General features: G+C 33.9%; 1 protein-coding gene across 1 annotated transcript; it reads left to right on the top strand.

The window, feature by feature from the left end:
• The first annotated feature begins 266 nt into the window (after nucleotides 1-266).
• LOC132716952 (uncharacterized) lies at nucleotides 267-5,059 on the top strand. Its single transcript, XM_060700295.1, has 3 exons — nucleotides 267-387; nucleotides 545-1,780; nucleotides 4,932-5,059. Exons 1-3 carry the CDS (start codon nucleotides 267-269, stop codon nucleotides 5,057-5,059), a joined length of 1,485 nt encoding a protein of 494 aa, XP_060556278.1.
• The last annotated feature ends 13,699 nt before the right edge of the window (nucleotides 5,060-18,758 follow it).

Below are 18,758 nucleotides of genomic sequence, written 5' to 3' on the forward strand. Positions count from 1 at the left end.
ATCACTCAGCATGTGCAATGTGAAAAACTTAATCCGGGTAAATCTTGAACACAATACAACAGTAAAAGGCCAAACAAACATAAAAATATGTTTAATGAACACACGCTCAGTGAAAAAACAAAACCCTATCCATATGTGACTTTATTCTCTCCAATGAGTTTGATATATGTGCCATAACTGAAACCTGGCTAGGTAGTTCCGTTGATAAGGTGTGTATCAGTGAACTTGTTTATCATATTTTGTACCTCCTTACCACAAAATGAAACATGTCCCGCGTGCTGGTAAGGCGAGGTGGTGGTGTAGCTATCATCCATAAAGCTTCTATACAAGTCACCACTGAGTCGTCAAGTCAAAGCAAGGAATTCTCACAATTTGAGTTCATGGACTGTAATGTAGTTATTGGGCGGTACTCTATGAGGCTAGCGGTAATATACAGACCACCTCCTTCTAAAACAGAACGGCTTGAATACAAACACTTTCCTTGATCATGAGTGGCCCCTTTTCTTAACTAAGTACGCTACAGTTGACAATTCTGCAATCATAGTAGGCGATCTGAACCTTCATCTAGATATACCAGACAACAACGATACGAGAAAATTTACAAGTAACCTTGATGCATGTGGTATGCATCAGCATGTACAAGAACCAACCCATGTTGCAGGTCATACATTGGACGTAGTGATATCAAGGGAAACAGACAACATTGTATCAAACATAGAGGTCGTAGATCCTGGACTCTCTGATTCTAGTGGAAATATCTTACGTGACCATTTTGCTGTTACATTTGATGTCAAAACCTCAAAACCTGCACCGGTACGGAAATTGGTTTCTTACAGAAAACTTCGCGCAATTGACATTGATTCTTTTCGAGATGACATACGGAAAATGGAATTCTTCAACAAAGAGTGTATCCCTTCTGACATAGATGGTTTTATGATGGAGTATTCAGACAGTCTAACCTCTATTTTGGATAAACATGCTCCGATGATTAACAAGACTATTTCATTGAGACCTGCTTGTCCGTGGTATACTGAGCAACTCCACGAAGTCAAACATGAAAAACGTAAACTGGAACGGAAATGGCGTGAAACTAAACTTACAATAGACCATCAGATCTACAGAACACACTGTTCTAGTGTGAACAAGATGTTAAAACAAGCTCGTGTAGAATACTATACAAGTAAAATAGAGTCTTGTGGCAATGATCATAAAAGTCTATCTAAGATTACCAAAGGTCTACTTGGAGATACAAATGAAGTGATTCTACCATTTGATTCATCTTCAGAGCGCCTTGCCCAGAAATTCAGTGACTTCTTTATTGGAAAGATTGAAACAATAAGGAATAACATACGTTCTCAAACACAATCGGTACCTGATAATGTAGATATGGAATCTGCATATACGGGTGTCAAATATACTGTGTTTGCTCCAACCACAGAGCAGGAAGTGAAAGCATTGATTACAAAATCAGCCACCAAATCCTGTGAGTTAGATCCCATTCCAACATGGCTGTTAAAAGAATGCATAGATGAACTAACACCAGTGATAACCAGTTTTATAAACGTGTCCTTGGATGCTGCTTATGTACCAAAAATGTTCAAACACTCACGAATAAGACCACTTCTAAAGAAACCAAATCTAGATCCTAACGAACTGAAAAACTATAGGCCTGTGTCTAACTTGCCATTCCTGTCTAAAATCTTGGAAAAGGTCGTTGACGTACGACTTGAGAGCCATCTGAAGACAAATAATCTACACGAGGTCAACCAATCTGCTTATCGCAAGTTCCATTCGCCCGAGACTGCATTGTTAAAAGTTCAAAATGACATTCTACGATCTTTGGATAATAACAATGTGACTATTCTTGTGATGCTTGATTTGTCTGCTGCTTTTGATACAATTGATCACGGAACGCTCCTTCGCCGCCTTGAACGACACTTTGGAATTACAGGCAAGCCACTCGCATGGATGACGTCATACCTGACCGACCGATACCAGACTGTATGCATAAACAACAAACTATCACAGCCAGTCCACATGGAGTACAGTGTACCTCAAGGGTCTGTCCTGGGACCAAAGAGCTATGTGATGTATACGAAACCTGTCGGAGAAATCTGCCGTAAACATGATCTAAACAACCATTTCTTCGCAGATGACTCACAACTCTATCTATCCTTCAAACCAGTGACTAATATTTCAATTCAAGAGAATATAAACCGTATTGAAAGATGTCTTGAAGATATTGTGAGTTGGATGAATGCCAACATGCTGAAGCTAAACGGCGATAAAACAGAGTTGATTCATCTTCTTCATCTGAAACATTAAACGCACAACCTGTTTCAGATTTACAGTAACAGTCGACGGTTTCGAATTAGCCAATCATCTAAGTGTGCGCAATCTTGGTGCATTTTCTTGGACTCGAAAAAACATTCGGAATGGGGATGGAACAACATGTAAAAAAATGTCTGTTAGGAACTGTTATGCACAATTAAACAAATCGGTCACATGCAGAACCCTGTCCTTTACTTGTTAAAGCAAGGCAAAATCTCTAGTAAATTCACTTGTTACTTCTAGGTTAGACTACTGTAATGCACTGTTATATGGAGTCTCTAAGCAGTCAATGACCAAGTTACAACATGTTCAAAATACAGCAGCTAGAATTGTGACCAAAACACTCAAATATGACCACATAACACCTATCTTACGTGAACTTCATTGGCTTCCGGTAGAGTATCGGGTCGAATATAAAATTTTGATTTATACATATAAATCCCTCATCGACCAATCACCAGCCTATATTAAAGACATGATAGACGTGTACATCCCAGTCAGAAATCTGAGGTCCCAGAATAACTCAATGACATTAGTTGTGCCTAAATCTCGGACAGTTAGATATGGTGACAGGTGCTTCCAGACAGCCGCAGCGAAATTATGGAACGCGTTACCACCTGACATAAGAGACTGTAATACCTTGCCATGTTTTAAGAGAGCTCTCAAAACACATTATTTCATAAAGTTCTATGGACGTTAGTTCATAAATCATCATACATGTACTATTTTTGCTATATTATCAGTGTTAATTTTAATTGTGCCTTGATTTTAAACTAAATGTGTCTGTATTTCTTACCATCCTTTACTGGTTTTAGATTATCATTATTGTTTAATAGGTTTACTTAATTAATGTTGTACATTATGTCTTATATATATATATGATTATGTTTTATCGGATTTATGTAAAGCACTCTTGAACATTTATTATTTATGAAAAGAGTGCTATAGAAATGTGGTATATAATAAAATAATAATAATAATAATTCTTTATCACGGAAAGTGTATTTATTACCATGGAAATTGAAATCATTATCATGACAAGTGTAATCATTACCATGGAAAGAGTAATCATTATCATGGCAATTGACCTACTGGATACTACAAGAATCTCTCACAGGAGGCACATCACATGACCTTGTGCTGATTTTAAGAGAAGCAGAATTTCATCTTTTCGACCTGAAATCTTATGACCTTTAACTCAACACAAAGGTTACAATATGTCAAAGATCTTGGCCAATATAAGAAAATGCGATAGGGAAGGAAGAAGACATCTATTTTTAGCATAGATGACCTTGGCACCAATGAAAAGTATAGGTTCAACCAAGGTGCTGATATACTTAATCTTTTAAATATTGACTGAGTAATAAATGTACTGTTTCGGAAAGTAGACGTATCTGTTGTTTGCAAACCAAAATACTCTGGGACTAGACCAGTTTTAAATGTATTATAATTTTGTTTGGATTAAAAATAAAAATGTATCAATAAATTATTGCACGAGTGTCTGTATTTGTATACATGTGCAGGGTTTTTCAAATAGAAATCTAATTGAAAGCCCTGATATGTGCTTTACATAGAAAAAAATGTTCTTGTAGTAACAGACAAACAGGGAGTAGGAATAAGAACTAATGTAATAGACAGACCCTGCTTTTTTAATTTGGAACAGTCCATTCATAGTGCAGGGGTTTTCAGTAACAAGTACAAGCAGTAGGCCTATAGCGCCAGGTCAGACTGGCGAGATTTGCGGCTGGCCTTTCTGCAAAGGCTAACCTGAACTTAGCCTTGGAATCAGGCCTATTTATTTGCTTATTCATAACATACGCGCTATTTCATACTCGTTCGTGCATTTGATAGTGTCGATTTGCCAAACAGAAGCACATAAAAAATCGACAGACCGGAACCCAGGCTAACCTGAACTAATATGTCTTGTATAATATATTTTATGTTTTTGTTTGTTCGTTTGGTTTGTTTGTTTTTGTTCTTTGTTTTTGTTGTTGTTGTAAACCTGTTTCAAATTTTACCATAGCTCTTACATATATATGAATATATTGATTACAAAGAATACATAAAAAAGGCGTACAGCTGATATTTCGATTGCGAAATTGAAATTGCGATTTATAGATATATATGAAAAAGAAAATTCAATAATTCAATCAATAAGACACACAATACATTTGCTATGCTACTTTGGTACATTGCAGCATGGGAATATCTAAATATAGATTGATTTAAAAAGTTGATTTGAAACACATAAAAGCATGATTATAATTTGCTATTAACGCAATTTGATTTTATTAAAGCTTGAAGAAGTTTTGTTTATTTATAAACATATCAAAATCAATATAAAGAGGTACTTTTGAATATCAAAAGAAGCGATAATCCTTAAACACATGGCACAAGATGAAAATGCAAATAAGAAAACAGACATACAGTAATTCCTTTTCCATTGCCATATATAAAGGGCATTACTATTTGAACACTATCGAGGTCCGAGGCGTATGTAGGATAAATACCACGAAACAACAATACGACAACTATCCATGATGCAACAGTGCGTGGCTTCGGCCACAACGTCCTCATGCGTGTCATTGGCCTTTTTACAGCAAGGCAGCGTGCTCGACTAAGCAAGCTTGATACAGTGACCTCCTGTACACAGGTTGAGATTATGATGGTGAGCAAGTGTGCAAAGTCATATGACGATGGATTATCTGAGGTGGTACGGAAAACGTAAACGTAAAGTCTAAAACAAGAAAAGCATTGATGCAAAGCATCAAAGGGCGACGCCAAAAGAATTTGATCCAGGTTTGCACCTAAATACTTAACAAAAGATGTGTACTTTATTGCAGTACCATTACATGTGACCTGGAGGCTAGGCCCAGTTTAAGTTGAAACTTAAACCAAAAAGAATAGACTCTGTCTTGCCAAGATGCAAAGACAATTTATAGTCAATTAAGCAATCTTATAAGACTCATGCTATAAGAAAGAATTTCTTCAGATTTATTTTACCAGATACAAGGATACCTGAGTCATCAGCATATAATCACAGGCACGAGTATCGGACCTGGGAAGAAAAATATGACCAGATTGATAAAAAAAACTTTGATCATAAAAACCAAAAAGAAAATGTAATTAATGACCCCCTTTAAAAATATACTATTAACTGAAAGTATATTTTTAAAGGGGGTCATTATTTACATAGTTTGTTTGTTTTTTTTGGACACTTTTTAAGATGAACACAGGTTTATTTTTCAATCTGGTCATATTTTTTCTTCCCAGGTCTGATACTCGTGCCTGTGCATATAATAAAAGCTTATTGCTTAGGTTTGCAGACATGTCATTGACATATATAAGACATAAAAGAGGACCTAAAATGAACATCAGGGGGACACCATAGGTACTCAGAGCAGTAGTAGAATGAGTACCAGCCACATCCACCAGCTGCTGTCTATCAGATATAAGACTTAAACCATGTAAGAATGTCATTACATATGGCAGATGCTTGAAGTTTCATGAAGAAGAAGAAAAAGAACTTCTTCATGTGCAGTATAGTGTGATCAACTGTATCAAATGCCCTTTGTATATCTAAAAGTATCATGCAATGTTGCCTTTGTCCATTTCAAATTTAATGCAATCTGTTAAATGAATCAAACACATGTCACTTGAAAAACCACTTCTAAACCCTGACTGGAACTGCCTGACCATGACTCGAACCCATGACTTTCAGAAGACCAACTGAGCTATCCGGCTGGCTACACATTTTCTCTTTAATAATGAAACAGTTCTAAACCACAACATATTTCCCCACTATATTGATTTGTGTCCTTGAATTTCTTATGTTTACCGAGCATAATAAATTGAACTCATGCTTATATGCAGTCACAGGATGAGAAAACCTTTCAGCTTGACCAGAACTCGAACCTGTGACCCACAGACTAATGTACCGAAGCTGTAGCGATTAAGCTATCTGGCCGCTTACACATTTTCTCCCCTAAATAGTGAACAGTTCTAAACCGTGACAGATACTTGTAGATTTTTAAATTAACAGATAATGTATTCTTAATTAATAAATAAGAAAAAAACCTTACATACTCATAGTCTTAATTAAAGTAACAATTTAAGTATTATTGTATAATTATTTTTACTAAAAGGGCTTAGACAGTTATTGGTTGTGCCATTATTTATAACAGGTCAATTTGAGAGTGAACATAACTGTGCTAATACATGTACAATATCTATATATCTATTTTTTGTACAAATAAAAAACTAACCTTTTGTCTATAATAAGAAATTTTATGCACCGGGCGAAAACATGAAAATGCAAAAAAACGAACAACTTTGTGGTAGATTGTATTTTCATGTTTTCATCTGGCGACCGGTTACTTTTTGTACTATGTTGGTTTTCATGTGGCACAAATCACCCACTATAAAATTTAGTGCACAAATTTATTCAAGGCAAGAAACAATCTACTCTATGAAAAGTCTGTTGTCGGGTTGACTCAGGAGACCTGGAGGTTGAGACCGGTGTCCCTCCATTACAAATAGATTAGACAGAAGCTGTCCTTTTCAAACTATGCACATGTTAGAAAAAAGTTGGAATAACTATTCAGAATATGATTTTTTGGTGACTTTATTAATTATATTGCTTTATCCAAGTTTAAGGACATTTTCAATCAATACATGTATTATCATTTATAACTTTAAATGAATTTTCATCCCTTTAATAATAATGACATAACTGTAACTCTTTAAATTCAGAAATGTTATAAGTCTCATCATATCAATATACTAAGATGCACATAACATTAATAATTTACAGTTCTATTAAATAAATATGAAATCCTTACATTAACATGCTTTTGATGACCTTACAACTGGTAAATTTTAGTAAGTAATACCTAAGATAGACAGAAAAAACAAATAATTTAGTAAACATGAGTTACTTCCCCTTAAAATAAAGAAAACCTGAAACACAAGAGAACACCCTAAACAGCAAAATTATGAAATGTTGCAGCCTCAGTTTTAATAAGCCATGCAAATTGATGGTAAAGTATTCATAAAAAATAGTTGGCCATGTGACAGCAGTAATTGCAGAAAATCGGATAGCTTTCAACATCCGGATACTGGTACACTTTGTAAAAACAACCATTCTGTGCAACAGATAAACGTAACATGGATAAAATCAATAGGATAATCGTTAACAACAGTTAATTACCTATCGTTATACTCATTTGCAGGTGAACTTTCCTCTTGTAGGAAAATTTTGAAAATATATAAATGAATGATGAATGGATACGGCATCAATGTAGACCACAACGATTTTCGAAATCCGGGTTTTAGTATTGTCAATAAAACTAAGGGACAAGCTGTTAAACTTAGCCTGCAATTTCCTGAAAATAATACCACAATGCACATGCTTTTTACATAAAGTTATTGAATACAAATATAACAACATATTTGTTTACTTGATTTTTACGAATCAAAATAAAACTAATTAACACAACATGACATTAACTGCTAATAATAACAGCTCCTTCCATAGGCCAAAATAAAAAGCATTCCATAAAAGACGACGCCGCTCACCGGCGTCGCCAACAAGAAATGTCGAACAACACATATGCCCCGCCCCCCTTTCTCATAAATAAGTACATGAAAGTGTTCAGTTATGGAAAGAACAAAAAAATAATGACCTACTAGTTATAACTAATCAATACGTGAAATATAAAGACCTTGACCTTTGAACTAGTCACTCCATTATGACAAATCAATATTTGAAATATTATGTGATACATAGTTTTCAAGACAATGAGCGGAAACCATTCTAACATTTAAGGCACCTGTGACCTTGACCTTTGACCTAGTGACCCCAAAATCAATAATGGTCATCTACTAAATATGACCAATCAACATGTGAAATCATGAAGACTTTGTGATAAATAGCTTTCGTGATAATGAGCGGCGGAAACCATTCTTACATTCGAGGTCCCTGTGACCTTTGACCTTGTAAACCCAAAATAAATAGGGGTATACAAAGCAGATACAGATGATAACTTTTATTTATGCAGTAAGTCATACAGTTTAGAAGAGACACTTGCCTTACATTTCGTATTATATCTTGGTAAATGTCAGTTATCCTGTCCCGGGAGGTTTATTAATTGCAAGTTATAATACTTAAGCAAAGATTTGTTTGCAGTCGTTTTTCCATTTTTTACAACACTACGAGAAAAAACTGCATTTACACACAGGCAATTTTGAACATTTCTTATTTTTAATCAGTGAGTTCCGCTGATTTTACGAAAAGCACATCTAAATCGAATGTAAGAGGATGGTGATAAATGAAACAATTCTAGCTCTTGCTGTCATTATTTACAGTTAAACTGGTCACAATAAATTACAATCTTAAACGGTACATCCATGTCAGTGGGTATACAATTGGTTTACATACTGTGGAAAAATATTGATGAGATGCACAGCGTAACATGGTATTGGTCATTCACCTAAAGTTTTGATGAAATTGCACCAGTTGTTTCTGAGTAGTAGTCCAAACAAACTTCTGTGTTGCTAGCAACACAAAAAACACCTTTTTTTATTCCAGGGCAATAACTCAGCCAAAAATCATTCAAGCGAAAAACTTATGTCTAATAAACAAATACTTGACCTACTAATCAATCCTGTAAAGTGCCATTGAAATTGCATTAATGGTATAAGAGTAATATTCGGACAAACTTTATTAACACCCTTTTCATTTAATCAAGGACCATAACTTAGCCAAAAATTATTCAATTCGTAAAGCATGTGTAATATGCACAAGTATTTGAGCTACAGCTCAATCTTGTAAAGTTTCTCTGAAATTGCATTAGTGGTATAAGAGGAGTAGTCCAGACAAAACTTTAAGAAATAAAAATTATTAAAGGGCCATTACTCTGACACCAGAAAATGCTAACGATATGCACGACTAGACTTGCTACTGATCATTCCTGTAAAGTTTGGATAAAATTGCACCAGTAGTTTCTGAGGAGAAGTCAGGACAAGTTTTGTGACGGACGGACAGAGGGACAGACAGACTGATGGACGACAGACGACGGAGAAGTGATCCCTATATATCGCCTCTTATCCGTAGTGGCGACACAAAAACTACTTTTTAATAATTCAGTCAATAAGCACCGTGTATATCCAGTAACGCAGGAATGTGCAAATAACGCAGGAATTGTGCAAAAGTAACGCAGAATTGTGTTTTCTCAGTGGCTGAAACGAGCACCGCGATAAGTAAATGGACCGATATTTTTTATTGAAAGAAATGAACTAGCACATACGGTGGCTGAGACATTATACTTTAAACATCATCAAAAATATTTCCATGAAAATGTTTATTTTTCAAGATCATTCGTGAGAATGACAACCTAACTAGCGTATTCATGGCGACTTTTTGTTTCAATGATATCTTTAACGCTTCACGCCTCCGGATGATCCAAAATATATCAAGAAATTCAAAATTGAGAAAACTGTACTTTAATTTTTAGAAAAGAAAACATTTAAGATCCAAGTTATATTTTATGTTCTGTACGATTTAAGACTGATTTTTCAGTATTTAATCAAACTATTTTTACGGCGTTACTAACGCAGTAAGGCTGTTTATGCATATGTTGACCAATCTTTTGGTAATTTTCTTGGATTGTGAGTGCGATTGCAATATGTAAATTGCTTTATTTGATCAACTCGAAATATTTTACTATTAAATTCATTTCAAAAACTTTCATGAAAATAAGCATGAATTTGGAGGCGTGCTGCTTTAAATACAATAACGTACATTTTTGATATTCGGTGTACTTTGCCAACCTACTCGCGTTATATTAAACTTAATTAAGAAGATAAAACGTAATTGAGGTCATTTTTACCCACAGTATATAAACGATTTGAACCCCAACCGGATCTTGTGAGAAGATTTTAGTGTCAGCCATATTCTGCCACTACACTTGCTTACGATATTGGTATTTATATTGATACTGATGGACGTTAGGTTAGTAAATCTATATTTATATTATTATAGAGTAACTTTATTAAACGTCTAAGTTATGCAAAACATAAACATTAGCACGAAGGCTATAAAATAATCGAAACTCACGAACAGCTTTCAGGTGATCAACACTGAACACGAACAAAAATCCGTCTTATTCCAATGTTGATTTAGTTAAACATTGAATTGTGATATCGAACAACTAAAGTAATCAATAACAGACGATAATTTAGTCATATGCATAACATATTGCTGTATCTTGAACATAAATTTAAGAGTTTTACCAAGGAGGTCATTTCCGTAAACTGAACGTTACTTGCTGGTGATTGTGAACCCTACTTGTGAGTTTACGAAATTTATCTGTACCCTGACTTGTGAGTATTTTTAAAGATTTATTGGAGAAAAAGTTTACGTTCATTGCGATTTTGTATCAATTATTGCCAGAAAATATAAATGATTGTAATAGAATTTTAGTATATAAGGTGGGATCTAAGGTATTTACCGAGAATTGGTTTAACTGATCGATAATATTGTTAATCATTTGTTTAATAAAATATATAATGCTATGTATATTTTTCTTTCGGATCACCATGGAAGAATACAACTGCATATACTGTTCAGTAAAGACTACGAATTTCAATGCCATCATTGACCACATAATTATTCGCCATCCAGACTGCAACTTGAAAATAAGAATAAATAATAATCAGAATAAAATTTCCTACTTAAAAAATTGAGCGTTACAGCCAATAACGTAAACGAAAAAAAGAAGTTTATAACACCAATTGCTGAAACACTGACTTACATGTCAGAAATAGAAAGTCAATGAATTTCTGAGAATATAAAACAGTGTTTAAAAAAGCAGAATGAAATCAACGGTAGGTGTAAAGCTTTCAACATGTTGAAATAAGTAATCTGCAAAAAAATCTTGTAATGATATTTCGAGGTTTATTGATACGTGACGTTATATAACCTAACAACAATGCCGTAGAACTAAATATAAAAAAAATATAGTACATATGTAATATTTTAGCTTTATATCTTTCCAAAGAAAAATGAATGGTAAGTGAAGATGAGGTTTGTTAGTTAATTATTCCTATCAAAAAATAATTGACTTTCTGATTCGTATAAACAGCCACTTTCGTAGACAGTAAAAGCATGACGAAGCTCCTCCATTCATATGCAGTTTTAGTTACTTACATGTAAAACATGTACCCTTCTCTTGTGACACAATAACTTCATAATCTGCACAATAAAATTTGGAACATACGACAAAAACACAATAAAAATCATCAAAAGTGACTCGCAAGTAATGGTTCAGTGAAAACACAAGTAGGGTACAGATCATTAAAATTGTTTTAGCAAGACGGGTACAGTTATCAGAAATGTCGCCTCTATTATTAACTATGTTTTATCAATATTCAAAGATATTTTCACAAGTGTCTGTCCGGTAACATGAGGTTAAGACAATAAATCAAAGATTCAGATATGAGTTATAGTGAAGTAAAACAATTTTAGGCATACATTTGCTTGTGTAATCGGCGTGTGTTGACATAAACAAAACATGAGGCGAAGAGCACAGCGTTTTATGCGCATATATTTTACGAAGAAGTTTATGGGTGTATATTTAAGCAAAGATAAATTATTTCTTAATATGATTCAAATGTTAACATACCGTAACATATTAAATTCAAGCCGATTTTTGATAGTTTAATGTCACACCGTATTACCGGCGGCAGTGATGGCAGATCACTGCAGTGATGGCAGATATCTGAAAATTACCGATCGGTACAGGTAGGTTATAAATTTGGTTGGTTTAATTATATTACACAAATACGGCCCATATCATTGCTATAAAACTATTGTCCATTGGATGGAGATACTGTAAGGTAATTTTGGACTCGTTTTTTTCCTGTTTTAAGACTATTTTGAGCAGGTTAAAAGTGAAAGCCTTTGGAAAAAATCCGTGAAAATGTCTGTTTTCTGTTCAAAATATCTCAAGTTTTAAGTAAATGGCAGGATTTGCTGTTATCAATATAGACGTTCATCCATTTGGGTCACGCAAGCCAAATATCTACCCCCGTGAGTCTTTTCTTGAAAGTTTTACAGACGCTCAATCTTGTCCCGTCGAAGAAAAAATGCTGCCGTTGTAGGCAGATACATATTATAAATGCTGCCGTCGATGGCAGAAATACCACGAAAGTGGCTAACATTCTGACAGAAAATCAAGTTCAATCTTTTATCAATTCCTCTTTTCTTTGCGTCCTTTTAGTCAGAATTGAGACGTTAAACTATCATTTCTAATATTTTCTCAAGATAGAAAAGTTATTAATGCGGTGTGTGCATCGAAAAAAAGCTTTTTAGCAACATGCAGTTACAATACAAAAAGTGATGATTTAGTACGACAAAATTTCACTATAAATAGAGAAATGAACATGAAAAACTTCATTTTTCTATATTCATGCATGTGTGCTTGATCTGTTCATATGAATTGAAAGGTCAAAAAAGAGAAAAAGAATATAACAAATAAAAAAATTCTAGTTTTTTCCTATAAATACAGGATTTATTTTCATCTTGTGATATGAATCATCGAAAGGTTCATCTTTATAAGTTGTCATGGTTACAACTAAAATGAATGAAAAAATATATAGTTAAATGGGAGCACGTGGTGTTGGAACTGTTGTTAATAGTTTAGCATAGTAAATGTAATTCAAAGGCAAACTACAACGCTATTACAAACATGAAAATTTAAAGAAATGAATCCATGTTGTCGTGTTTTTCAAGAACTTGATAATATAGGAAAATATTTGAACTGTCAATAATATTATATTTCCATTTTACATTAACATACATTGTTTTATGATACACTGATGCCAGTTGCGAGGTTAATAGTCTCCCCTTTATTACATCAATTTAATAATTTATAATCTGCGCCGATTAAGTAAATTTCAGCCTTTATTTGTCATAAAGCGATGAACATTATTACATCGAGAAAATTAATGTCATATGCTAGCAAATGAATATCCACTTACAGAAGTTACTTCCTGTAATATGCAATTGGCGTTATGTCTTAAAAAGGGAGTGCGCTGCTAAACTTAAGATACATATAGTATTGTATGCATGTAACTGACAGACATAACAGATCAAGCACACATGCATGAATATAGAAAAATGAAGTTTTTCATGTTCATTTCTCTATTTATAGTGAAATTTTGTGGGTACTAAATCATAACTTTTTGTATTGTAACTGCATGTTGCTAATAAGCTTTTTTTCGATGCACATACCGCATTAATGAAAAAAAATCAAAAAAATCTACAAACAGCAATTTTTCTTCAAAATTATATGTGAGGCCATGTTTTAACATGGAAAAACGCGTTTTTGGGTAATTTCGTTTTTTTTCCATCATTTTCTGTTAACCCATTACCAGATATATACGCCTTTCTACGCCTTTTTCACCCCCTCCTTTTTTGCTTTCTCAAATGGTGAAAAAAATGCCTTATTTAGGCCCCCAAACACTTGTTTTGTTTGATAAATGTTGTTTAAAAAATTGACCACTTTTTCGGCGCGGCCCCCACCCCTATCCAAAAGATACATCAGGGGGTTGCCAGAATAGGGATGTGCCCCCTTCTGTTTTGGGGGGTTTGAAGGGGGGGGGGCTGAGTCCCCCTCATCGCCAAAAACTTTGGACTTGTGGGAGGCTAAAAATAGCCCCAGGTCGATCATAAGGTAACGTGTAACCAATGCTGAAAAGCATTTGACTCTTTCTTAATTTATTGAGAAGTGGCAGCACTTTGAAATCAATTTTGATGGAAAAAATCAACGCAAAATAGTGATTTTTGGCAATTTTGAGTTGTCCCCTAGTTGCTATGGTAACAGGAAATTTCAGACTGAACATGTTGTTACAAAGGCAATGGTCCAGTCAACATTTGTGCCAAGTTTGATTAGTATTGAAGCAGTTTGTATAGTTTTATAGCAACTTGAACTTGTAACGGGAGACCTTTCAATGAAAACAGCCATTTTTCACAAGATGCTCATGGGGTAATTGGTTAATAACTTTTCTATCTTGAGAAAATATTAGAAATGATAGTTTAACGTCTCAATTCTGACTAAAAGGACGCAAAGAAAAGAGGAATTGATAAAAGATTGAACTTGATTTTCTGTCAGAATGTTAGCCACTTTCATGGTATTTCTGCCATCGACGGCAGCATTTATAATATGTATCTGCCTACAACGGCAGCATTTTTTCTTCGACCGGACAAGATTGAGCGTCTGTAAAACTTTCAAGAAAAGACTCACGGGGTAGATATTTGGCTTGCGTGACCCCAATGGATGAACGTCTATATTGATAACAGGAAATCCTGCCATTTACTTAAAACTTGAGATATTTTGAACAGAAAACAGACATTTTCACGGATTTTTCTAAGGCTTTCACGTTTAACCTGCTCAAAATAGTCTGAAAACAGGAAAAAACGAGTCCAAAATTACCTTACAGTATCTCCATTCAATGGACAATAGTTTTATAGAAATGAAATGGGCCGTATTTGTGTAATATAATTAAACCAACCAAATTTATAACCTACCTGTATCGATCGGTAATTTTCAGATATCTGCCATCACTGCCGCCGGTAATACGGTGTGAATGTGTCATTACGCCTGACTGTACGTTTAGATGCTGAGATCTTCTCACAAGATCCGGTTGGGGTTCAAATCGTTTATATACTGTGTTACCAGGTGACGCCGAATTCGTGAACGAAGCACTGAAAGCACGAAAGCACCGCGCTGGTTAACCCTTTAAAAGTATCTATATCTTATTTTACCAGCTTCCTTCTAGTGTAATACGCCACTTGTAGTTTGACAAATGTCTTAGATACCGGTATACCGAATATGAAAAAATAAGTTTGAAATGTGTTAAAAAATACATATTTATTTTGACGAAACACAAAATGCACTTTCAAAACTTTAATCAGGCTGTCTTTCTCACGAATGATCTAAAAATAAGTAAACATATTCCTGAAAGAAAAATTTAATGCTGGTGAAAGTATAATGTCGTAGCAGCCGCATCCGCTTAATCGTTTCCTTTCATTTGATTTAGAACAAGAGCTGTCGGAAGGACAGCACGCTCGACTATTCTAAGTGCTTGATAGTAAAAGAGCCTTGATAATGTTAAATTTTTTAAGTTCACAAAAGGGCTAATTTTTTTTTATAAATTCATGTTATAGGCCTTAGAGAGAGTCTAATTATACAGTATTGGCTTGACTATTCGGAAGGTAATGTCACAAGGGTGTTTTATTGAATATAATAATACTAATTACCTATGAATACATAAATTTGACAGACAAGGTACAAAGGCTTGTTATTAAGATGTTTTATCAAGAAATCACTGCTTTATTATTATGAATGCATAAAATTGTCCCAAAAAAGGCACAAAGTGACAAACCCTTCAGTAGTTATTGAGATAACAGCTTACAAACAAAACTTTACCATGAATTTCTAAGTTGAAAAAGGGGAGAAAAATCAGCCTAAATGCAAGATAGAATTATGGATCTTTGTCAGTGACCTACAATTATGACCCTAAATGCATATGTGAAGTTTTAAATAAATATCTTTAATAGTTATTGAGATATGTAAAACTTGCATGTAAACATTAACCATGAGACTAAGTAGAAAAGGGGATATGAATCAGCCTTAATGCAAGATAGAGTTATGGAACTTGGTCAGTGACATACAATTATGACCCTCCAATTATGACCCTAAGTGCATGTGTAAAGTTTCAAGTAAATATCTTTGAATACCTTTAACCTTTAACCAAAATTACTAAGTTTCAAAGGGGCAAATAATTCTGCAAATATTGCAGGCAGAGTTATGCAATTTTGCACACTGATGTACATTGTTACAACAAAAAAGTATTTTAAATTGCAATTGAATATCTCAAGCAATAATTGAGATATTTGACTTTACAAAAAAACTTTAACAAAAATTTCTAAGTTCCAAAGGAGCATAATTCTGTCAATATTGTAGGCAGAGTTATCCCACTTGTCAATCTGATGTACCTTGTTACTTTAAATAAGTATTGTAAGTTAAAATTGAATATCTCAAGCAATAATTGAGATATTTGACTTTACAAAAAAGTTTAACCAAAATTTCTAAGTTAAAAAGGGGCATAATTCTGTAAATATTGTAGGCAGAGTTATCCCACTTGTCAATCTGATGTACCTTGTTACTATAAATAAGTATTGTAAGTTTAAATTGAATATCTCAAGCAATAATTGAGATATTTGACTTTACAAAAAACTTTAACCAAAATTTCTAAGTTAAAAAGGGGCATAATTCTGTCAATATTGTAGGCAGAGTTATCCAACTTGTCTATCTGATGTACCTTGTTACTATAAATAAGTATTGTAAGTGTCAATTGAATATCTCAAGCAATAATTGAGATATTTGACTTAACAAAAAACTTTAACCAAAATTTCTAAGTTAAAAAGGGGAATAATTCTGTCAATATTGTAGGCAGAGTTATCAAACTTGTCAATCTGATGTACCTTGTTACTATAAATAAGTATTGTAAGTTTCAATTGAATATCTCAAGTAATAATTGAGATATTTGACTTTACAAAAAACTTTAACCAACGCAGACGCCGACGCGGACGCTGACGCCGACGCCGACGCCGACGCCGGGGCGACTACAATAGCTCTCATATTCTTCGAATAGTCGAGCTAATAAAATATTTTGGTTTGTTTACTTACTGTGTTATCGTTTTGGCAATAGCGTTGCATAGATTCAGTTTATTTTACTTTATTTGCAAATTCCTGCGTTACTGGATATGCACGGTGATAAGACATACACTACTTTTGGTACATTGCAGCTTGCGAAAATCTAAAAATAGATTGATTTTAAAAAGTTGATTTGAAACACACAAAACCATGATTATAATTTGTTACTGACGCAATTTGATTTTATTAAAGCTACGAGAGGTTTTGTTTATTTATAAACATATCATATTTAACATAAAGGGGCACTTTTGAATACCAAAAGAAGAGTTAATCCTTAAACACACGGTACAAGATGAAAATGCAAATAAGAAAACAGACAGACAGTAATTCCTACTGCATTGCCATATATAAAAGGCATTATCTATCAACATCGTTGAGGTCCGGTGCGTATGTAGGATAAAGACCTCGTAAACTCATACAAGCAAGCTGATTCCAACAATGATGCAACAAAGCGTGGCTTCGGGCCACAACGTCCTTGTACGTGTCATTGACCTTTTTTACCAATAACATACTAAGTGGCTCAAATGTCAGTTTCGAGGAAATGAAAATCAAATCTATGAATTCGGTATTTTGGTATTGGTCAACATAGCATGGTGTTGTTGGTGACAATTAGCATTTAGTTACTAAAATCTTCATGACAATTTCAAGACCCCCACCCAGTTGACTTTTAACTTTGATGTTTAACAAAGTAATTAACTTAGTCTCAAGTGAACATTCTTATATCAGTAAATGATAAAAAATACATATTTTTATAGTTTATTTTATTTAAAAAAAAAAGCGTCATCAATAACACATTCTCAAACAACTGTCAAGAACATAAATTATTTGTTCAAAGTTTCATATAAAGCTTTAAGAATCCAGAAGACAATACTCGACTTCACACAGAAATTATTTATCATTATTTATTATCATAACACTATAAATGCAATGGAACTAGTAATCTATAAATGATAGAAGGACAACTAAATAAATATGTGTAATTTTCATATTTTTTTATATTTGATAAGTAACCATTACCATGGAAATTGTAATCACTATCATGGCAAGTGTAATCATTGCCATGGACATTGTAATTACTATCATGGAAAGTGTATCATTACCATGGACATTTGTAATCACTGTCATGGCAAATGTAATCATTGCCATGGAAATTGTAATTACTATCATGGAAAGTGTAACCATTACCATGGAAACTGTATCATTACCATGGAAAGTGGTACCATTACCATGGAAAGTGTATCATTACCATGGAAAATGGAACCATTACAATGGAAAGTGGAATCATTACTATGGAAAGTGGAACCATTATCAAGGAAAGTGTAATCATAAACATGGAAATTGTAATCACTATCTTGGCAAGTGTAATCATTGCCATAGAAATTGTAATTACTATCATGGAAAGTGGAACCATTACCATGGAAACTGTATCATTACCATGGAAAGTGGAACCATTACCATGGAAAGTGTATCATTGCCATGGAAATTGTAACCTCTATCATGGAAAGTGTAACCATTACCATGGAAAGTGTAATCACTATCATGGAAAGTGTAACCATAACCAGTGAAAGTGTAACCATTACCATGGTAAGTGTAATCACTATCATGGAAAGTGGAATCATTACCAGTGAAAGTGGAACCATTATCATG

Source organism: Ruditapes philippinarum, unplaced genomic scaffold, assembly GCF_026571515.1.
Source record: "Ruditapes philippinarum isolate M1 unplaced genomic scaffold, ASM2657151v2 ctg2142_1_1_1_1, whole genome shotgun sequence".
In the NCBI taxonomy this organism is placed as follows: Eukaryota; Metazoa; Mollusca; class Bivalvia; order Venerida; family Veneridae; genus Ruditapes; species Ruditapes philippinarum.